The 24108-nt window shown below is 43.2% G+C and overlaps 1 protein-coding gene across 5 annotated transcripts in view; it reads right to left on the reverse strand.

The window, feature by feature from the left end:
* Nucleotides 1-24108, reverse strand: part of adcy3a (adenylate cyclase 3a) — a 120183-nt gene that overhangs the window by 65418 nt on the left and 30657 nt on the right. For all 5 annotated transcript variants that reach the window (XM_049583121.1, XM_049583122.1, XM_049583123.1 and 2 more), the window contains exons 4-7: nt 22475-22605; nt 9693-9804; nt 2532-2659; nt 1922-2080 (exon numbers count right to left, since the gene is read on the reverse strand). In XM_049583121.1, the coding sequence (XP_049439078.1) occupies nt 1922-2080; nt 2532-2659; nt 9693-9804; nt 22475-22605 (530 nt within the window). The remainder of the gene's footprint in view (nt 1-1921; nt 2081-2531; nt 2660-9692; nt 9805-22474; nt 22606-24108) is intronic.

Below are 24108 nucleotides of genomic sequence, written 5' to 3' on the forward strand. Positions count from 1 at the left end.
TCAACAATGTAACTTTACCTACAAAACACATACTTTCAACCACCCTTACTCTGGAAAGAGATTTCACATCAACAGCATCATCTCCTGCAAAACAAAAAATGTCATTTACATGTTACAGTGCCCTTGTGACCTAGCCTACATTGGCAAAACAACAAGACCTTTAAAAACCAGGATCACTGAACACAGATGTGCAATCCGAAACAATGACCCATCCACTCCTGTTGCTGTCCACTTTGCACAAGCTCGCCACAGTGTATCCTCCTTAAAATACATTAGAATTGACTATGTAAAAATCCCGTGCAGGGGAGGGGATGTGGACTCTCTACTTTTGAGGGGAGAGTTATACTGGATTTATACACTCGACACCCTAGCACCAAAGGGTCTAAACTTCAACATAAAAACTTTTCTTTGAACTGCTGAGGCATGCCTAATGGACTTGTTTGCATGTTGTTTCTTGTTGTGCTTACCTTACCTATAATGCTGTTCATGTTACATTTATGAATTTCAACCAGATTATGTGAACTGCGCCCGAGCAACACTAAACCCCTGTGCTTGCCTGAGAAGGACTAAATGCACAAACACACTATTTTTTGAAATATCTCATCAAGAGAGACTCTCACTGCAGTCTGTTCTTTTTATGTCTGTGTGCCGACCCTGTCCTGTGGACGATAACCAAGGTGCAGACTTCCATCTGTGTCACCGGTGATGAGGAAATACAGCCAGAGCTCAACAGAGCAGTGACTTACAACAACCCCACCCACATTTAAGAGTACTGTCTATGTTGGAAATGCTGAACAGATCTACAGTCTATGTGAACGTCTGTGAGGTTGTAAAGGTACTACACTCAAAGTTTTTTGGTGGAAACGCAGCTATATTGAATGAGTGAGTGAGTGAGTGAGTGAGTGAGTGAGTGAGTGAGTGAATAGTGAACCTAGGTTTATCAGGTGGACACAGAACTCCAAATGAATGCTTATGTTACTCTGTCGGCTGGATGAGTGAGTGAACAACTGTTTACTAACAAGTTTGTTGTGTTTACAGCTTGTTGGGGCCAACAAAAAAAGAAATAGAAAGGTTTAGATTTATAAAATGTCTTATATTTCATGATTCACTCATTTAAAATAAATAAAAATGTTAGTTCATTTCACATCATGAATTTCATTAAATCAGGAATTTCTGAAATGTCAGTGGAGTTGGTGGATACAGAGGGCAGGTAAATACGCAAAAGCAAAGTGGTTAATAAATATAATGAGTGAGAAAAAGTTGATTTAAAATTGTTTTTAAAACTTTTACTTTTATTTCAAAACCAGATACCTATGACAAATGGGCTGAACCTGTTCAGAGCTGAATTATTTACCAAACACAAAAATATGTAATTGTGGATTTATTCTCTAAATTTACTTACAAATCATTAGCAGAAAACTTGTTTTTTGATTAGGATACTTTTACATTCCAGAGGACAGGTATTTTAGAAAAATCCAGAGTAAAGGCTACAAATCTTTCATATTATTATTTTTTTTAGACATTTTTAAGTATTTTAGTGTTTTATAACATCTCATGTTCACTGTGAAAACTGTTTTAACACAAACTATGTACTTTAGCAATATGATTTATAGTCTGAAACATGTCTTATGCTTCCACCTTGCCTCAAGGTCGGCAATGCCTGTTTAAAAAGGCGTCACAGCTCTACTGCAGTCCTCTTTAGATAATGTAGAGTGCTGTGATTCCCATCAATTAAGTCTGTGCACTTGGGTGGAGTCAGATCATAGACCGAGACATCCTAATTATGTGAGTTGGAATGAATGAGGAATCTGAACAGTTTAAAGATGTTATGACATAAACATTGTTCCAAGAGTGGATTGACAACTTTATTTTAAAACCTTGACCAAAAAGAGAGGTACTACATGGAGTAGTCTGTTCTTACCCTGGTATCCCTCCAGCCTCCATTTTGTTGGCCACAGTGACATCTGTGGACCAGACATCGTACTGCCAACGCTTCTGACCCAGCACTCCACCTAGGACTGTACCACTGTGCACTCCAACCCGCATGTCAACATCGGTTTGGGTTTTCTCTCGGACATACCTGTGGTTGGTTTAAATAAGCAACCACATTAATCAAAAGCAACAGGAATCACAACTAGCATCTGTTTTTGTCATGTTCATAAATCCAGCTCTCTTTTCTGTTTTAAAGTACTGACTATCATGACTCCACACATATATCCCAGCCTGTGGTAAACACTGTCTCTGTTTATACCTAATTTACAGCATCAAGACACATCAAACTAAATAAATCCATTCATGTATACTCATCTGGAGTCTGACCAGAATCCATTTGAGCTTAATGACCTCTCATTGTTCAGTTCACTTTATTTCACAGATGTTCCACAGGAAGTCAATAATATTCCATCAGCGTGATCAATTCCACACTGTGGACCAAGTGATTAACCCACAGCAGCACATCGAAGTGTAGCTGTTGAACAAAGTTATCTAAGGCTGTTCTCTCCCGGTCCTGACCCCCTCATCCCAGTACTCACGAGATGGCCTCCACCATGGCCAGACCCATCATGATGGAACACGCAGCGTGGTCCTCCCTGTAGTCCGGCAGCCCACAGATACAGTAATAGCAGTCCCCCAGGATCTTGATCCTCAGCTGGTGATATTTCTGACAGGGTAGATGAGGTTTAGAGAGAGAGATGGTCCCCAGAACATGCAAAGAGCAGACTGGGGGATCTTCATCTTAATCCTTCTGTCTTTTTCAGCAGTAATAAACATGAAGGAATGGACAACCTTTGAAATTGTTTTTAGGGATGCACACATCTGCCCTGTAAATGGTAAATGGTAAATGGACCTGCATTTGTATAGCACCTTTCTAGTCATCCGACCACTCAATGCGCTTTTTATACTGCGAGTCACATTCACCTATTCACACACAGGTGGCTGAGGCAATCGAACCACTGATCTTTCAACTGGTGGATGACCCACTCTACCTCTGAGCCACAGCCGCCCCGCCCTATTCTGTGTGTTTGTGATCGGCCCAAATCCTGACAGATACCTGCCTCACATGCACACAACAGGTTTTCTCTTCTGCCCCATTCATTCGCTCTGGTAAACTAACATTGATGAGTTACGATAAGCTGTTACTTATCACTTCCTGCATGAGCTTCACTACAAGTACGTTTTAATGTGAGAGCAGAGGTGGACCTTTAGTTAAGACTAAAATAAACACACAGGGGGCTGTGTTGGTGAGGGAACTGATGAGACAGGAAGTCCTGTTTGAGTAACAGATTCATGAATTTTAAGGCCTTCCTGACAGAAATTTGCATTTCCTAGGACATTCTTACCCTAACCCTAACCTGTCTTACTTCTCTTGCCTAAATCTAACCAATCCAACCAACAAAGGCAACGCGTTCCAACCATTCAGAGAAGGGTTGGGCAGGTCAATGCTTTACTATCCTAGGATTTGCTTCCCTGACAGAAGAATACTGCACAGCAATGGGTATTCCTCACAGACAGGATTTTACTACTCTGACAAGTTATCACGGCATATTATTATTGGTCATAGATACTGCTAGGCAGAAAGTAAAAATACAGTGTTCACATTACAAAGTAATCTACTGTATGTGCACTTGCACATATGTGACTGGCCAACATGGCACCTTGCTGGGTGACTCGGTGGGGTTTTGCCCTCACCATTGACTCCCCACTCCCTGCCACACTGATGGACCTTCAGATGAATGAGTCAGCCTGAATGGAGCCTTACTGTGGAAGCTGAGGTGTTATCAATGGCATTTAAGATCAATATAGAATACTGAACAATTACTCCAAATACATTTTATATCGTTTATTAAGTAGTTTTATTTCACGTCTCCATTTTAAACGAATGAGATGGAACATGGGCGAAGGCACGACCACCAGGCGCTCGCCCACGGACCCCAACCCCAGGCCTGGCTCCAGGGCGGGGCCCCGGTAACCCTCCGGGCCGGGTACACGTATCCTTGATCATAACCATCATGAAGGGTATTTTAAATGGGGCATGGCCCAGCCCGAACCGGCTACATGGGTTCGTCCCCCTGCAGGCCCACCACCCGTAGAAGAATCCAGATGGGTTCGGTGCAATGTGGATTGGGCAGCAGACCAAGGCGGGGGCCTTGGCGGTCCAATCCTCGGTTACAGAAGTTGGCTCTTGGGACATGGAATGTCACCTCTCTGGCAGGGAAGGAGCCGGAGCTTGTGGAAGAGGCTGAGCGCTACCGGCTAGATATAGTCGGCCTCACCTCGACACATAGTTCCGGCTCTGGAACCCTAGTCCTTGAGAGGGGTTGGACTCTCTCCTTCGCTGGAGTTGCTCTGGGTGAGAGGCGGAGGGCCGGGGTGGGCTTTCTGATAGCCCCCAGACTCTCTGCCTGTACATTGGGGTTTACCCCAGTAGACGAAACGGTTGCTTCCCTGCACCTTCGGGTCGGGGAACGGGTCCTGACTGTTGTCTGTGCTTATGCACCGAACAAAAGTTCTGAGTACCCACCCTTTTTGGAGTCCCTGGGACGGGTGCTGGACAGTGCCCCAACCGGGGACTCCATTGTTCTGCTGGGGGACTTCAACGTTCACGTGGGCAATGACAGTGGGACCTGGAGGGGCGTGATTGGGAGGAACGGCCTGCCCGATCTGAACCCGAGTGGTGTTCAGTTACTGGACTTCTGTGCAGGTCGCAGTTTGGCCATAACTAACATCATGTTCAAACATAAGGATGTCCATCGGTGCACGTGGCACCAGGACAGCCTAGGTCGCAGGTCAATGATCGACTTTGTAGTCGTATCATTTGACCTGCGGCCATATGTTCTGGACACTCGGGTGAAGAGAGGAGCAGAGCTGTCAACTGATCACCACCTGGTGGTGAGTTGGATCAGATGGTGGGGGAAGGCGCCGCGCAGACCTGGCAGACCGAAACGAACAGTGAGGGTCTGCTGGGAACGCCTGGCGGAAGAACCTGTCCAGATGATCTTCAACTCCCACCTCCGGGAGAGCTTCGACCACGTCCCGAGGGCAGAGGGGGACATTGAGTCCGAATGGGCCTTGTTCCGCTCTGCCATTGTTGAGGCGGCGGTTGCGAGCTGTGGCCGCAAGGCCGCTGGTGCCAGTCGCGGCGGTAATCCCCGAACCCGCTGGTGGACACCAGAGGTGAGGGGAGCCGTCAGGCTGAAGAAGGAGGCCTACAGGGCATGGTTGGTCTGTGGGTCTCCGGAAGCAGCTGACGGGTACCGGCGGGCCAAGCGGAGCGCGGCGGCGGCAGTCGTGGAGGCAAAAACTCGGGCGTGGGAGGAGTTCGGTGAGGCCATGGAGGAAGACTATCGATCGGCTCCAAAGAGGTTCTGGCAAACCGTCCGGCGCCTCAGGGGGGGAAGGCGGCAACTTGCTCACACTGTTTACAGTGGGGGCGGGGAGCTGCTGACGTCAACTGGGGACATTGTCGGGCGGTGGAAGGAATACTTTGAGGAGCTCCTCAATCCCACCAACACGTATTCCAGTGAGGAAACAGAGACGGGGGTCTCAGGGGCGGGTCGTCCGTTTCTGGGGCATTAGTCGCCGAGGTGGTGAAACAACTCCGAGGCGGCGGATGAGATTCGTCCAGGATATCTCAAGGCTCTGGATGTTGTAGGGCTGTCTTGGCTGGCATGCCTCTGCAGCATTGCGTGGACATCGGGGGCAGTGCCTCTGGAGTGGCAGACCGGGGTGGTGGTCCCCATTTTCAAGAAAGGGGACCAGAGGGTGTGTTCCAACTACAGGGGGATCACACTCCTCAGCCTACCGGCCGGTAAGGTCTACTCCAGGGTACTGGAGAAGAGGGTCCGGTCGATAGTTGAACCTCAGATCAAGGAGGAGCAATGTGGTTTTCGTCCCGGACGCGGAACCGTGGACCAGCTCTTTACCCTCGCCAGGGTGCTGGAGGGGGCATGGGAGTTCGCCCAACCAGTCCACATGTGTTTTGTGGATTTGGAGAAGGCTTACAACCGTGTCCCCAGGGGCATCCTGTGGGGGGTGCTCCGGGAGTATGGGGCGGGTGGCCCCTTGCTAAGGGCCATCCAGTCCCTGTACCGAAGGAGCATGAGTCTGGTTCGCGTGGCTGGCAGTAAGTCAGACCTGTTCCCGGTGAGGGTTGGACTCCGCCAGGGCTGCCCTTTGTCACCGGTTCTGTTCATAACTTTTATGGACAGAATTTCTAGGCGCAGCTGAGTGGTGGAGGGTGTCAGGTTCGGTGATGGGAGAATCTCGTCCCTGCTTTTTGCGGATGACGTGGTCCTCCTAGCTCCATCGAACAGTGACCTCCAGCTCTCACTGGGGCGGTTCGCAGCCGAGTGTGAAGCGGTTGGGATGAGAATCAGCACCTCCAAGTCCGAGGCCATGGTCCTCAGCCGGAAAAGGGTGGATTGCCCACTCCAGGTCAGTGGGGAGGTCCTTACTCAGGTGGAGGAGTTTAAGTATCTCGGGATCTTGTTCACGAGTGAGGGTAGGATGGAGCGGGAGATTGACAGGCGGATTGGGGCAGCGTCAGCAGTGATGCGGGCGCTTAACCGGTCCATTGTGGTGAAAAGGGAGCTTAGCCAGAAAGCGAAGCTCTTGATTTACCAGTCGATCTTCGTTCCAACCCTCACCTATGGTCACGAGCTCTGGGTAGTGACCGAAAGAATGAGATCGCGAATACAAGCAGCCGAAATGAGTTTCCTCCGCAGGGTGGCTGGGCTCAGCCTTAGGGATAGGGTGAGGAGCTCAGACATTCGGGAGGGACTCGGAGTAGAGCCGCTGCTCCTCCACATCGAGAGGAGCCAGTTGAGGTGGTTTGGGCATCTGGTAAGGATGCCTTCCGGACGCCTCCCTTGGGAGGTGTTTCGCGCATGTCCAACCGGGAGGAGACCTTGGGGCCGCCCCAGGACACACTAGAGGGACTACATCACCCGGCTGGCCTGGGAACGCCTCGGGGTTCCCGCGGAAGAGCTGATGGAAGTGGCTGGGGAGAGGACTGTCTGGGCTTCCTTGCTGAGGCTGCTGCCCCCGCGACCCGGACCCGGATAAGCAGAGGACGACGATGACGACGACGACGACGACAAGATGGAACATGTTAATGATAGAGGAATGATTCCATATCTAGGTTGTATTCATCTTCTCCAAAATGTTAACAAATTGAAGGGTAGTTAAAGCTTGTGCTTACGTTACCTTACACCTTGCAATATGTGTCTTAATCAATTCTACACAAAGTTTCCAGATTTTAAATTTGGAAAAAAAAGAGCACTGGTAGCTCACCAGTACTCTGCATCAGCAGGTAGCCTGAGTTTAGATGTAAGAGGAGAAGAGGTCAGCTGGAGGGTCCTTAACCATTTGGAGTTTTATATAGAAATAGAAAAGTGCACACAGTCGAGTGCAGATCTCTGCCAGGTGACCAAGCGGCTGCCAGAGGTGATTGTAGCCACTCTAGACAATTCTTGTAATTCCAGCAGACATGATGTAGTGTGTTACAGAAGTGTCCCAGAAACAAAACACCTCATCTTTTTTTTGAGGGAGGCAGAGAGTGTTGCACACAGCAGATTGAGTTCTCCTGCTAACAGGCACTGTATGTGAAATATAAGGCTCTTTTACACTGCCTGTTCAGGGGGGGAAATTGCACCATTATGCTGCCGCTCTTTATATAGGGTATGGTCGCGGACTGGGGGGGACAAAGTGGTCTCACCTTAGGGCTGCCACAGGAGATAGTAACAGCACTGAAAAGGTGTCTGTATAAACAGGATAACCAGCAGTATGGGCTCATGAACAAGATGGGTGTGACCTTTATACAACATGTTATGCTTGCGACCCATCGCAGGAGATTTAAAAAGCAGCTGATAGCAGTTAGCAGCTAACTCAAAGAGGAACAACAGTGGCTGAAAATGTCTGCAAATTGGGAAAACAATGAGGTCCAGGAGCTCCTTCCCCCCAAGCAGAGGACAGGATCAGCTGCAATATAACAGGGACAGTAAAGGATAGTTATTGACGTATTAATACCATTGTTATTGTTTGTAAAGCGCTGCAGATGCATATGTTATATGTCACACTAGAGGCCGATGCTGTTGTTGCCTCACATGCCTCTTAAATTCCGTGATGCCAGCATGCTGTCTAAAATCACACACTGGAGCAGCATGATGCTGCCATTGTTAGGTTTTATGTAAACAACAATAAACACAATGAAACACACAAAGGCAATAAACAATTTAACTACATAGCCTGCTTACTTGAGTAGAAGCATAATTATCAAGGAAAATGACCAAATCGAAAAAAAATTTGCAAGAGTACAAAATCGGGCAGGTAAAGTGCTCCAGTTCTGCAATGCCTGTGATTAGCAGATCGCAGCCAGCACACAGCGCAGCTGCGCCTTTTCTAATCATCCCTCCTGGCTCCCTTACAGTTATACAGCGGCAAAGATGACAAGGGGCGTGTTGGGTTTACGGCATGGGTCAGTCAATTGGACGAAATTCCTAGGAGGAGTTCGTTCAAACATGTAAAAAAAATCAAATCAAAATGGGGTATATCTTCAGGTTGTTGGTATTTTTATTTTTATTTTATTTTATTATTTTTTTCATTATTCTTTGTGGGTGTGTTTTCTGTTTTGGATTGCTGATTCTTTACACCCTCTGTCTGATGAGTGCCTCAACAGGATTGGTTAATTTCCCCTCATCCTCATTTTCCAATGAGAGACTGTTTGGTTTCAGGATGTGTGTATTTAACTGCCATTGTTCTATCAATACCTGCTTGACTCTGAAGAAGACGCAGTAGCGTCGAAACGTCAGTTTGTTTGCACCTTATTAAAAGCTCTGCAATTTTATCAAGTGCTCCAGCCTCCTTTCATTTGGGTTCAGTCATTTTTTGAAGTGGCCCACTTGATTTAGTGTCTACTATTTTGTCCTGTGCTGTGAGCACCGATCTAGTGTTTTTGGCTGACGCGCAAGAGTGCCTTTCTTTGAATTAAATTTGTTTATTTGGGTGTTTTAGCTCTTTTCTCTGGAGCAGAAACTGACGCAAATGAGCTCATTAATCATTGAGGGGGAAAACAACATGATTCGACAATTAGTCGGCTGAAGGAAAAATCTGTCAAATCAGATTCGACTATGAAAATTCTTAGTCGGGGACACCCCTAATATTATTACTATTTTTCTATTATCTTAGATGTAAATATTACATTTCTTTCAAATAAAACCAGTTTTTGACTTGTGAATGAGTCCAAGGAATTTCTTACAATAATAAAAAAAGGGATGTCAATTTTTGAGCCACAACGAAGGCCAGAACGTGTTAAGAGGAGTGAGGAGTCAACAGTCAATGACAGCATGAAACAGTCAATTAGAAAGGCTTTTTAATAGTTGTGAATCTTTGCAACTACAAGAGGCCCTTGTGCATACAGTCATAAACATGCACACAAAATATGAGGCTCACTGCCCTAGCAGTTTGAAAGATTAGCTGTGGACGCATTATCATGAGTGGCCAAATCAGTGGATCATTTATTTTTATGCAACTGTGACTATGCATAATAATTTAGAATAATGCCAAAGAATTCAAATTGAAGATGGGTAAAAATTCAGAATGCCTGTATAACGGTTAGAATATTTGATTATTTCTTGTAATTCCTGTGATGTTAATGTCATGAGATCACTGTTGTCGGGTAACAGGGTGAAACTCACTGCAGCAAGTTTGTCGAAGCGAGCAAAGAGCTCATTGAGCAGCTTGACCAGCTCCTGAGCACTACAGGACGATGACAGCTGTGTGAAGCCCACGATGTCTGCAAACAAAATACTGTACAACAAGAGACAGATACAAGAGAGCACATTAGTACTGACATCAGGCTGCTACAGTCACATAAACAGTATCCTGCATGCATATTTTCAGTGTTTTAACGAGTAATATTGTTACGGTGGCGGTGCTGTTTGGGCTGAGAAAGCCATGTGTAAGTAAGGTAAAGGAGGTTATTGGGTTGGTGCGGGGAGCAGTGAGACCTGGCATTAGGGGACGCCAGAGATCATTGTCTACCCTCCTCCAACTAGATGAAACACTGGTGAAAGGAGGTTCCCACCTGATGACCCCAAAGACATGTTAGTTATCACTGCTCACTGGTCTGTATAGTTAAGCCTTGCCATAATAGCTTATCATAGGGCTTAGGAGGTTTTTCACTGAGTGCTGATCCTTTCTCTAGAGCACAAATTTCTTGTGTTTATTTGAATACAAATCCTTCTTTAGAATCTGGGACCAGCCCATTACTTCAGAGCAGTGGTTACTTTATGAAAAACTGTCACTTCCTTAAACTAGAATTACTGCTTTGCAATTGTATGTCTCCACAAATCCATCAAGGTGCAGTTACAGTTTACATCCATGTCTGTGAAAACATGGATGCTTTACAAACATCTTCCTCCCGGCAGCACAGATCTATACAATCAGCACAGTTTCAAGGTGGACACCCAAGATTAGTGTCACCAATTTAGTATCTAACCAAATGCCTCCGCTTCTGTTCCTGACATATGATGCCGAACAATGACCAGAAAAGTGTTTTTGCATAACATAATGATGTCACAGTAAAGCTTACCCTTGACCTTTTGGATATAAAATGTCATCACTTCTTTATATCCAATTTGACATTTGTGAGCTATTTTGTCATAATCAGCATACGAATTCCTCAATTATGGCCAAAGACATGTTCTGTGGGGTCACAGCATCCTTGACCTTTGACCACCAAATTCTAATCACTTCATTCTTGAGTCCACGTGAACATTTGTTCCCAATTTGACAAAACTTCCTTGGAGAGATCATGAAATTCATGAAATGAAAAGGAGACTGATGTAAGGTCACAGTGACCTTTGACCACTAAAGTCCAATCAGTTCATCCTTGAGTCCAAGTGGATGTTTGTGCCAAATTTGAAGAAATTCCCTTCAGGTATTTTTGAGATAGTACATTCACAAGAATGTATCAGACAACATCACAGTGACTTTGAACTTTGACCTTCGACCACCACATTCATATCAGTTAATCTTTGACTCAAAGTGGATGTTCGTGCCAAATTTGAAGAGATTCTCTCAAAGTATTCCTGGGATATTACATTCTCAAGAATGAGATGGATGCAAGGTCACAGTGACTTTGACTTCTGACCTTTGAGCACCTAAATCTAACCAGATCATCCTTGAGTCTGAGAAAAACTGTGCCAAATTTGAAAAAAAAAATCCCTCAGACATTTTGAGATGTAGCATTCACAAGAATGAGACAGATGAGGTCACGACCATGACCTATGACCCTCAAAATCCAATCAGGTCGTTTTTGAGTCCAAGTGGTCATTTGTTCCAAATTTGAAGAAATTCCCTTGAGGTGTTTCTAAGATATCACATTAACGAAAAAGGGGATGGATGGACAGACGGACGGACGGACGGACGGACGGACGAACAACCCGTAAACATAATACCTACAGCTATAGCTATCGCTGGCTCAGAGGCATAAAAACTGTGAATTTCGATTGACTTTGGGTGGGCCAAATGGGGAAAAAAATCATATCACGGTATTTTCAGGCTGACTGGCAATACACAATATCATAATTTCTACAAAATGGACTACATGTTCAGTTGCAAGTCAATGCCACATTTGACATATCACTTTTAGAAACACAAACTGTAATCAAAATAAAATGCAAAGACGGATTTTCTCCCTCTTTGAAAATATACAGCTGAACAACATGTAAATGAAAAATGACAGAAAATAAATAGCAGGGCTGTATGTTTGCAGCAAAGGCCACAAAACTGTAACATGACTATAAAAGTATCAAGTAGGCCTAAATCCACTGTAGTTTGGAATAATTAAAAATCTTTGTGGGGAAAGTTAACAAGTTGCTTTCCATGGCCTTTCGAAAGAATCCTGTGCTGGAAAATGGTTTAAATATATTTTTTTAGTTAGTCTATTAATCTTATTTATGCACACAGAATCAACAGAGAGGCAGAGGGAGGGAAGGATCAACAGACACTTTGTCTTCATTATATACGTCTTGTATATGAAATGTCTGTGTTATCGCTGCATTTTTTTGAAACAGAACTGTCCCCTGCATCCAGGCTCTGTCTAAATGTCACACATTAGACTACAACTACCAAGAAAAATGGCAACACGCTATCGTCCACGTCACACACAAACAAACAGTGCAGCGCTGGATTGCACGTGTGCTACTGCAGTAGCACATATGCTACTGCAGTAATTTCATTCATCTCACAGACTGATTTAGTGTAACACATGCAACATATAGACCGATGTCGTACTGTAAACTAATTAAACCATTAAATGGAGTAGCAGCTTTGTATTTCTCTTAGTGTTGCTGGAGAACTTGTGAGTAAGTGGGGCAGAGCTGTGTGGAGAGTGTGAGAGAGGAGAGTTGCATACTGGTACGTGTTATGTAACACAACTTGACCCTTTAACAATATAAACAGTGTTGTCTAAATGTAAAAATACACCGATATGTCGTACATAGTCGTTATATTGCCAAGCCCTAGAATGACTACACTCTGTTTGTTAACTTAGTGATAATGGTGGGGAAGCTCACTAAAGTGGAGTGCAGGCAGCATAGGAGGCAGCAGGTATGATACTGAATCTTTATCATCTAATAATTCCACAGCAGCTGGTGGACATATTGTGATAAACTTTTGATTTCATCCTTTCTCGGTTTCAAGTGTTGACAGAGAAAAAACCTTTGAATTCAGCAACAATAAGTCATGTCATATATGTGTGCATTAGTGTTAGGTTGAGCTGTAGGCTCTTGGTAGACACACATATTACTTCCTTCTCATCTGGCTGGCTGGTAGTGGGCGGGGCTTATCAATTAACTCAGTGGTCCAGGTGTGATAATGAGCGTCTTCAGAGAGAGTGGGGGGAATGCACCACCGAGAGACCTGGGGACAGCACCTGGGTTTTCGCTCTGTGAACCTGACTGCCGACTACCTCCAGTTTTGTGTTTTGTTATTTGTTGTGAACAACACTTTGATAAAAATTTGAACAATATGTCTGCCACAACATCGGCTGGGTTGGCCGCTCTTGGGGAGCCTCGTCCGAGCTCACCGCTGTTGCTGTTTAGAGGTAAGTCCCACACACAACCCCACCACCAGCCAGCCATGTTTCCTCGCTGCACACTCTAAGTTGCCTAGACACGACCTGAGTCAAACTATCAGTCATTCTTGTAACATGAATTCAGCAACAAGTTATGTCATATATGTGTGCATTAGTCTGTATTGTTTATGATGCCGTTGGCACATGTAGTACTCAGTTTACCACTTCAGACAGTATAAACACATGTGCTGTTTTGTGGGAAAAACTAAAATAAAAAGGTGACCGCAGCCACATCCTTTTGGAGCACAAGTAGGTGTGCACAGATACAACTGTTGGTAATTATACTAGTAGGCCTCACGGGGGGACACCAAAAATGTTGGGAACAATACTGGGTGTCACTCAAAACAATCGCTGTCTACTCATAGTTGGGGGGAATGATCATCCTTTCCCCCAGTCTGAAATGATGGTAGAGCGTGGTTTTTAAACTCACATTCTAATGTCAAGTTGTCATGTCTTATATAGTATTTCCTGAAGCTTTAAAATGAACACTACATCAAATATAAAACTGAATCAGATTAGATTTTTGTACATATTTCACAAAAGACTGGACGACTGGCTCCAAGTGTCATTCCCAGATAACTTCTATCTGAATGAATTGCCTAGTGGAAGACAAAATTACATTAACTACAGATATTATTAATAAAACTTACCGCAATATCACTACCCTATTGCCATTAATGCTAAGACGTGGGACTAGCATGTTTTACTGAATCCAATGCATAATTTTGAGAAGGTAGCAGCACTAATGTTACGCAACCCCATTAGCACTGGTCCTTGGGGGCTCACAACTTTTTTACCAGTGGCTGCACAATCTAACACTGTTTGGATGATCTTTCAAATTGCCATCCCCAAATTAGCCAGACTGCATTAAAATAAACAGTAATTTAAGCATGTTTAGAACCAGCAAATTTTATATGTATCTTTTCAGACACATAGAACTATCTGAGCATGTCAGTGGAAAAAAAGATCACTTTTAATGGACGTATATTGATGGTGTGAACACATCCTGAGTGTTGACATTGCAGCCTGTTTCGCTAATGCTCTCGCGCAATACTGGGCCAATTTCAAAAAATGTTGTTCCTATTAGTCACTTAAGCACAAAACCTTTGGAAAACTGGGTTCAGATTAGGGCTGGGCGATGAAATGACCATGTATCTATATATTTTTAAGCAAGATATAGCTTTTGACAATACCATTCAAATTAATATAGAATCAAGCTGCATCACATAAGTAACCAGTGTGCATCTCTAATCTCTCACACTCTTCCCACAGCTCCACCCCACTCACTTACTCACAAGTTCTCCAGCAGTTCTCTGGGTGTTTCTCAAAGTCAAGGAAGGATCCTTAAATGGCTGAATTTCAATGATGCTATGTCACCAAATTCTGCTCTGTTCCATTGTCAGGGATCCATCGAATTCTACGAAGGACTGAGTCCTTCTTTCAGAGAAATTCCAAGGATGCATGTGTGTCCTCAGTGGGTATAAAATCCCCAGAATGCTTTGCACATGATTTGCTGGAAGTGAGGACGGGGCCTCTTCAATGAAATCTGCGCCTGCGGAGCTCAGCAGGACTTTGATAAATATGTCATTTGTTTGGTTAATATCTCAAGGAGTTTTTATCATACAAGTGTGAAAAAATATTAACAGAAACCTCATCATTTAAGCTTTCCAATGTGTCCACTGCTGAAGAATGAGATTTTTAAAATCACGTGATTTAGATAAAACATAAAATCACAATCATTTACAGCAGAGACGGAGCGCTTAGTGTCCACCTCCCCTCCTCCCACCACAATTCACATGATAACAACATGACAATTGCTTTCATTCTGTCAGCTTCAAATTGGTGTATTTTTCAGGGGAAACGTAATGAGAACAGCCACAGTATATCTTGAAGGTCAAAGAATCACTCATTTGTTTTGAAACATATTTCAGAAGATTACACAGCAGTATCATGTACAGGCAGCGGGTCAGTTGTTTCAGAGCAGCAAGGCTCATTAGATCAGATCCGCTGTTCATGGTTTTGTAGCTGAGTGTGTGGTCATACACACTTAAAATATGGAACACTTAGGAATCACAGTGTGAGTCTGTGTGCGAGTCTATATACTGTAAATTATAATTTAGTACTTTTTTCAGCTGTTGTCTTTACTTCATTACTCCACTTACTCTTAAGTATGATCCAGAAATCTATTCTCCCTAAAAGTCATGTGACTCTGAAAATACTGCTACATTTGTTTAAAATTGTACAACAACATTAGACAAATTATCACCAAAATCATCACAGTACCCTGAAGCCCCAGTCTGCTGAGGGTTAATGACGTACACCTGGGTACACTCATTAGCCTGTTCCAGTGTGTGTTCACTGAATGCTAGGAAGGACTCTTGCCTTGCCTCTGGAGGATGCTTCCTTGGAAGGACTCATCCTACAAAGGAAGGATCCCTGACTTTGAGAAACACTGTCTGTCTTATGGTGCGTTCCAGGCAACCCGTAACTCGTGTTTTCACAACCTGTAACCCGTGAAAGTGCACTGGAACGGCAGTCAAACCCGTAACTTCCCACCCGTGAACTCGTACCAGATCGATGTACTCCCAGTTACGCTTTCTGACATCACACAGCCCTCTAAACCAATTACCTTACTCCTCTAAACAACAATGGCAGCCCTATGGATGCAGTGTTGATGCAGGTGATACATGGTGAGAAATAGACATAAAATAACCCTAATGTTAACGCATTATTGGCAGCCGCTCTAACAGCTGGTTTTTCAAGAATAATACGTTTCCAAACACATAGATAACATAAAATAAAAAGTACAATAGCATCTGTGACCTATGCGCTGTTTCTCCTCCTCCGTTTTGCTCAAATGAGCAAAGAGCAGGCACCTTTGGCGACAGAAGTAATGGGGAAGCACAAAAACGGTTCGCCATGTTCAACGTTAAACAGGAAGTAACTGGCAGTTTGCCGTAACTTTCCTGGAACGCTACAAAGTCGTAACTCGTGACTTGAAGTCGTGACTTACGAGTTCAAAAGCCTGCCTGGAACGCACCATTAGTCTACAGTGCAACATCAGTCTATATTTTGCATGTGCTACGTTAAATTAGCGTGTGAGATGAACTAAATGACTGCAGTAGCCCATGTACAATACTATTGGCCTTTTCCACTCTAACTTTTGGCCGTGACAATTTCCATTTCCAGTTAAGATGTGCGGTGCCTTGCCAAGCTGTACCAGAGATGAAGCTGGGCCGCCCTCCCTCAAGTGGGTCGTGGTGACGTCTTGTCTGCAGCAGGCTACCCCCAATGACCCCGCTTCTCCCCCTCAAACAACCCTGTGGGTTGTGACACTGAACTCACCTCTGTCTGCAGGAGACCAGAGAGAAAGGTGTCTTTAAAAGTCTTGTGTGTCCAGTACTTTTGTAGCTTCTAACTGAATCTCTGTGGTTTGGAGTTTAGCTTCTCTCCTGTGTTTTTAATTTAGATATTTGCTTTATTTTACAGTTTCATGTTTGCTATCAACCGTATCAGAGGGTGTGTGAAGTTTGTGCTCAAAAACTCAACTTTTCCTTATTTTAGGAGCAGAGGCTGAGCAGCAAGGACGGAAAACTAGGATTTGTCCAGTGGAAGTGGGGTGTAGGGGATTCATAGCAAGATCAGCTGTCTCGCTCCTGGGGGAACTAAGAGGGCGGGGACAGAGTTTGAGGAAGACAGTGAAGGAAATGTCAGATGAAGCAGCCAGAGCTAGTAACTGGATTTGAATGAGGAGGAATAATGTCAGTTGGGGGCCAGCAGGGGGAACTACTAAGCAGGGTACATAACTCCTTGAGATCAGGTGCAGAGATCCACCAATCAGTCCTCTCAGGAGGAAATCCAGGAAGAGGAAGGTTATTTAAGTGTGGGGGTGGCCTATTTGAATCCCTTTTGTTTGAGACCATGCTGCAAGGTGAGTGTGTTTGCTGATCTTGTTAGTTTATCTTCTCTATCTCCTTTAACTTTAGCTTATATTGGAGTTATGCTATGTAACGTGTGAAATAGAGTATGGTGAATGTGCTAGGATAGGTAGTATCGGCACTGTCACTACCTGGAGCTCGCATGTACGGAGCCTGGGTTTGTTGAAGGTGGCAGTGCTGTTTGGGCTGAGAAAGCCAAGTGTAAGTAAGGTAAAGGAGACTGTTGGGTTGGTGCGGGGAGCAGTGAGACCTGGCATTAGGGGAGTGTCTCTGGGACACCAGAGATCATTGTCTAGCCTCCTGGAGGTGTCGTGGGACCAACTACACGACACACTGGTGAAAGGAGGTTCCCACCTGATGACCCCAAAGACATGTTAGTTATCACTGCTCACTGGTCTGTATAGTTAAGCCTTGCCATAATAGCTTATCATAGGGCTTAGGAGGTTATTCACTGAGTGCTGATCCTTTCTCTAGAGCACAAACTTCTTGTGTTTATTTGAATTTTGGTGCTTCACAATAAAAGTTTTTACATTACAAAATAATGGGGGACTTTTATTGTGAAGAATCTAGGGAAAATTAAATGTGTTTATTACTGAATTAGCAGACCTTAGTTAATGTCTTTTCTGCAATAAAGGCAAGTCTAATAATATCACAGGGAGTAAAATCAGAAACAGCCACAGTGAGATGTTAGATTTAGAGCTGCAGTCAACAGGGCCCAGTATTTCAAAGTGATCTGATAGGATTATCCTGGCCGGATTGGATTAAATCCTGATCTGATCTGAAAAGTGGGTATTTCAACACAGATCAAGAGGATCCTGATCCTGAGGATCAGGATTCAGATCTAGTGATTCAATCCTCCCTTTAATCCAGATAAAGGTTGCATTTGGGTATTTCAAAAGTTAAGGCAAATATCTGGATCAATCTGATACCAAATTTCAGGATTATTTGGATCCCACCTCAGAGGCGGATTTGACAAGGTCTCAGCTCCACTTCTCCTAGATATTGATACTCAAGATGTTCATTACACTTAATCTAAATTAGTGTTTTAGTTGTAAGTAATTTCAAGCATAGAAAAATATTGTAAAATATTGTATTTTATATTGGCCATACCTCCTGAAACTGCTGTAAATAAGAGTAACAAATACAGACCTATTTCTCAATATCTAGTTTTACCTAACATTGTAACTTGTTTGTACCAAAACATCCAACATATGTTTGTGGTCAGACAAAGGCAAGGAAATGCAATGCAAAGCAAATTTATTTGTATAGCACATTATTTTCTTTACAGAGAGTGCAAGAAACAACACAGAGATTAACATAATAAGCACATGGACAACAACTCAGTCCTCTGCCAATTCTGAATGAACCACATAATTCATACTAGTACTGTGTATTTTTTCAATACTGCAGCAGTCTGCTCTGCACACATGTATAAAAAAAAGTAAAAAAAAAAAAAAAAAAACCTCCACTGTGTTGGCAATAACATGATGTTAAACTCTGAACAGGCTGGTGTTTAAAGAGATCATGTATGACATACTTAAGATTAATTCCCTTTTAAATTAAGCCACAGACCGCAAAATACACCAACAAAGCCAGCTACCTCGCTAGCCGGCTAGCTACTTAACATGCAAGTCAATGGAGTCGCGTTAGCTATCGTTAGCATGACCTCGGCTCAATTAGAGATTGGTACGCCCACGTTTTAAGTAGGTGACAATTCAAATAGCTGGCTCACATCAGATGGCGGGTGGCCTTTGTATGGTCTTAAAAATTCTACACATTAGGTAACGGTAAATTTACATTTTGATGTGAAAGCTGTGCTACCAACTGCTCCTTTCGTGAAGTAGTCCGCCATAGAGACAGCGCACAACATGTCATAATCTGAAAGCCACGCCCCCAAAGGGGAAACGTTTCAGATCTGGGGGCGGAGTCGTGAGATTTGGAAATCCGTATCCAGTCAGATTGGGATCAAAGTGATCCACCCTGCCAATGTTTTGAAATACCCAGATAAAGTCAGCAGGATCACCTTGATCCCTGACTGAGACAAGGAGGATTTCATTATCCGGATTATTCTGATCCAGATTACAAGTTTTGAAATACTGGGCCCAGGCTCTTACTGCACCTCTGCAAACAGCTCACCTCCAACAGGTAAACGTCTTTTACCTGCCCTGCTGTGTGATGGAAAAACACATGCAGCATATATTTTGTATATCGTCATTCAGCCTGAGAATACCGAGATATGAATTTTTGTCCACGTCGCCCAGCTCTTGTCTTTTGCAAAAGGACATGATGTCCTGTAGGCATTTGCATGAATATCAACTGTAACTGTGAAGCCAGCACAACTTTTTAAGTCATCTGTCTTTTTATGTTCTTTTCTCATATAGGTCAATATTGATCCTATTATAGTATAAATTAGATAATCTCTTCTGATCTTAAAGAATTGCTTAATCTTAAGAATTGCTATTAGAACCTGAAAATGAGCAACACAGAATCAATTTAAATAATAATAATAATCATTGACAAATAAAAAATAGCACCGTGTTAGCAGGAGTTTCACTACTCATTTGTAGGGATGGGTCTAATTGGTGGTATTTCAGATTGTAATTGCTTGCATTCATACTTTATTGGATGATGATGCTTTAGGTAATAAACTCAGCTTGTGTCTTTGTTGGCACAGGTTAATAATACACATCACTAGTCTGTTCCTGTTTGGAACTGGCTCATCCTCTTTGTGTCCAAACAGGGCTTAAAGAACAGGTTAGGTGCCCATATGAACACTGAAACAGTTTTTTCTTCTTCCTCTTGTGTAATCATTCCTCCTGCTCATACTGCCCATTAAAAGATTCTTTCCTAAAGCGATTTCAGTGTCAGTTAAATCCACAATCCTCTAAAGTTTATCTGAGATTAAATATATATGTTTATAATACAAAATTGTCTATTTTTGTTCTTCAACTGCAGCTTAACAATAGCCCCTTTTACACTGCCAGATTTTCCGCAAATGTTGGGCCGTTTTGCCGGCAAGCTGCGAGTGTTTAGACACACAAAGCCGGATTGGCGAGTTGATCCAAGGTGCCCAATTTTCCGCCTCGTAGGGTAGTCATATTGGCAGAACCCTTTTAGTTTAAACAGACCGAGGCGGCCTTCCGCAATGGGAGGGGCTGCTGATGACTTGTGGGAGGAGCAGGAAACAGCTGATAGCAGGAATTTGCGAGCAGCTAATAGCAAGAGGGAAACGCAAATCTGACAGACACTGTAAAGATAAGCAACTGGGGAGACAAGGAATTGCGGAGCCTGCTTGCCCTTGCAAACGAAGAAGCCATTAACCGTCAGATGACAGGAACGGTGAGGAACAGGCCGACTTACGAGAGAATCGCCAAAGAACTGACTAGCCGCGGCTTCCCTCCCACGTCACTGTTTACGTCACACGCTGAGCTACACATTTTATTACTTGCTCACACCCCCCATTGCCCCGAAAAAGGCGTATTCTGTATAAACAAAAGTAGGTACGGGGTATTTTGCCGCACTCCCCGGTTTTGTTTTTATACTGCCAACTAGTCCATACCCATTGAGTGCACAGTTGCCCACGTACAGTTTCACATGTTTGGGTCAGGTCATAGGAAATTGCAGATTAAATAGTCAACTGAACCCATTAAGAAGAGCAATGTATTCAGACAGCGTTTTTGTGAATCTGATAGTACGATTGCAGCCACCGCAATCTGTCGCATTTTAGCCATTTTTCTGTTGTTATAGCGCCACCCAGTTGTCAATTAGAGTTAAATTTCTCCAGCCACCTTGAGGCGTCCTGTTCTACATATCTACCAAGTTTAGTAAAAATCGATATGGCGGTTAGGCCTAGATAAGAAATTTGCTCTCTAGCACCCCCATTTTGTTTGATCGGGTCAATAATGGAGGGGTCCCCTCAGATTATGTGTGGTCATATGCCTACAAAGTTGCGTGGTGATCGGTGAAACCCTTGAAATGTTATACACCTTCATGTGATGAGCCACGCCCTCTGCAATATTCATTGCCTTATAGAAGCTCAGTTTTAGTAAGTTTTCCAACTTCTGTCAAGAGGGAACTTTAGATATTGGTCCCTAGATTATGTTCACCGAGTTTCATGCAGATCGGTCAAACTTCCTAGGAAGAGATCGATTTTAAGTGTTTTTCAAAAAATTCTAAATGGCGGAAAGTCTACATATCTCTGTGCAAAGTTTCATGTCTCTACAACATACGGGGCATGAGATATGCCCATTCAAAGTTTGCAATTTCAATCGGTTGCTATAGCGCCCCCCTTTGGCCAACTGATGTAATATTGCTTCATTCCCATCCTCCCATTACCCTCTACCACTGTGCCAAATTTCACATGGATTGACCAAGTCAGTGAGGAGAAAAACGTGGAACAGACACACAGACACACACAGACACACACCCACAGACAGTTTTCGTCATTATATAGTAAGAAGATGCTGATAAAAGACTGATTGGGCTTTCCTGCAAATTTGCACAATTCCTATCTAAAAAGGGTTAATGAAACACCGCCTATAAAAACACAAAAAAGGGGATTTTAGGGACACTTTTTTTTTTAAGACAGATTACCAAAGCTCAACATTAGTTAAAGCTAAACTTGGAATGTACTGTATTTTCACAAGAATGAGGAATATGGATTGATTATTGATTGACTATGGGTTGATTCCAGTAAGCAAAACCTGTTTCAGTGTTCATATTGGCACCTGACTATTGTTTTACTATAGACATGAAAAACTGTTAAACTATTCTTTCAGTAGCTGAAGTATACTCCACATCATTGTCTTGTTGTTTTTTTATCAACACAGCTCTTTATGTTTGAGGTTGTTGTGAGAGTTGATCTGTGGCTATCTGTACCAACAAAAAATCCTTAGTGCACTCTTCTGTCCCATTTAACTGTCTGACTTGTGATAGCAAAACAATATCTTGTGTTCGGTTCAGCTCAGTCAACCAAAACTGCTTTATCTATTTTGGGTGGTGGGCTGTCTCTTTAAAGAAAAAAAGACTGCCATATGGATAGAGATAGCTTTCTTTTTGCATTGTTATTGGGTTATTAGTACAATATCAAGCAATGCAACCTATCAACAGTATATCAGTTTCTAATTTTTTAGTCCTCATCCCTTTGTTTTTACAGGTGTCAACAAACATGAAAATATATTTGTGTTTGCTTAACTAATTGGCTTTGACTTGTCTCTGACTGTGCTGGGGAGCTTCTGGTACTTTCTCAATGATACATGTAATAAGCTAAACACCACTTTGAAAAGCCTCTTGCTGCATACACAATCAAAGCAATCAACCAGACAAAATATATGTTACATGTGGACTGAAAACAAAACTGCTGTGGTGGTTGAAAGGTCCAGACAGACACACAGCACCTTACCTGACGTTTTCGTGTCTGTACATGTACATGGTGTTGAACTGCTGCATCTCTTTCTGGCTTGGCTCTTTCTTCATGTCCTGAAGCATCTCATCAGCTATGTGCTTTGGAAGAATGGAGAGTAGCAGCCGTTCCTGTAGAGGATAGAGACAGACACACAGAGGATGTCATACACAGCTATTGAAAACTAGAATCATCGCCTGGCAGTTTTATGCCTCTGCGCACCAGTCAAGTTTCTCTTGGAGTTTAGATCCATGTCTGTGAAAACATGGATGCTTCACACACATCTTTCCCCTGGCAGAGCAGAAGATCTATGCAATCAGCACAGTTTCAAGGTGGACACCCAAGACTAGTGTCACCAATTTAGTGTGTGACCAAATGTCTCCCCCTCTGTTCCTGAGATATGACATTGAGTAATGGCCAGAGAAGTGTTTGGGTTTTTCTTTTAGACATTTGTGTGATGTTTTGTCATAATTAGCATAAGAATTTTTGAGTTATGGCTAAAAACATGTTTTGTGGAGTCACACTTACCATGACTTTTGACCTTCGACCACCAGTTTATTCTTCAGTCCAAGTGGACATTTGTGTCAAATTTGAAGAAATTCCCTCAAGGTGTTCTTGAGATATCGCATCACAGGAATGAGACAGATGCAAGATCACACTGATCTAGACCTTTGACCACCAAGATCTAATCAGTTCATCCATGAGTCCAAGTAGACAGTTTTGCCAAATTAAAAGAAATTCTCTTAAGGTGTTTCTGAGATATCGTGTACACAAGAATGAGACAGACAAGGTCAAAGTGTCCAGTCCATGTTTGAGTCCAAGGGGATGTTTGTGCCACATTTGAAGAAGTTCCCTTTTGAGATATCACATTCAGGGATGGACAGACCGACAGATGGGCGGACAACCTGAAAACATTATGCCTATAGCTCCAGCTATCACCAGCGCAAATGCAAAAAAAAAACCCAAAAAAACAGGGACCATACTTCTATCAAAAATCTAATTTGTCCTGTCAGTATTATTAATAGGATGAACATGATAGTTTGATTGACTATTATAGATATTAGGCTTTGCTGGCATAATGATATTACAGTATACCAGGATATTTAGAAATCCTGATGGCCTGATTTTCAATACCACTAAAAGTACAGACACTCCTCTTTTTGCCAAACTCATTGTGTGTAGTGCACATCATGCGAGACCAGAGGTCAGTCTGCACTGGTGTGACAGGTAGCAGAGCTGAGAAACATGGGGACTGCTAGTGGTGGGGATAACATAACAGGACTGTAAAAAGCAAGCCAGCAGCATCTGAGAGTTTGTTTGTTTTATTAAGATTAGCTTTTGCATAGCAGAAGCTATTCTTCCTGGGGTCTTCATAATTCTTCACGCGGCAATACAAAGCACACACACATATCACAAATACAACAAGACAGTACACACATCTAAACAAAAACACAACAAAACAATAGAAAAACACACAATACAAGCTCCAATACTGAGTCATCACATCCAGTGAATGTTGTCGTCACACTACAAAAAGCCCTGACCCTTAATGAGAAATACTAATCCTTTGATAGGAACCTTTCAAATTCACCTCCATGTCCACAAGCAGATATGCATACAGAGACCATATCAGT

This window comes from Epinephelus fuscoguttatus, linkage group LG8 (assembly GCF_011397635.1).
Source record: "Epinephelus fuscoguttatus linkage group LG8, E.fuscoguttatus.final_Chr_v1".
Taxonomy (NCBI): Eukaryota; Metazoa; Chordata; class Actinopteri; order Perciformes; family Serranidae; genus Epinephelus; species Epinephelus fuscoguttatus.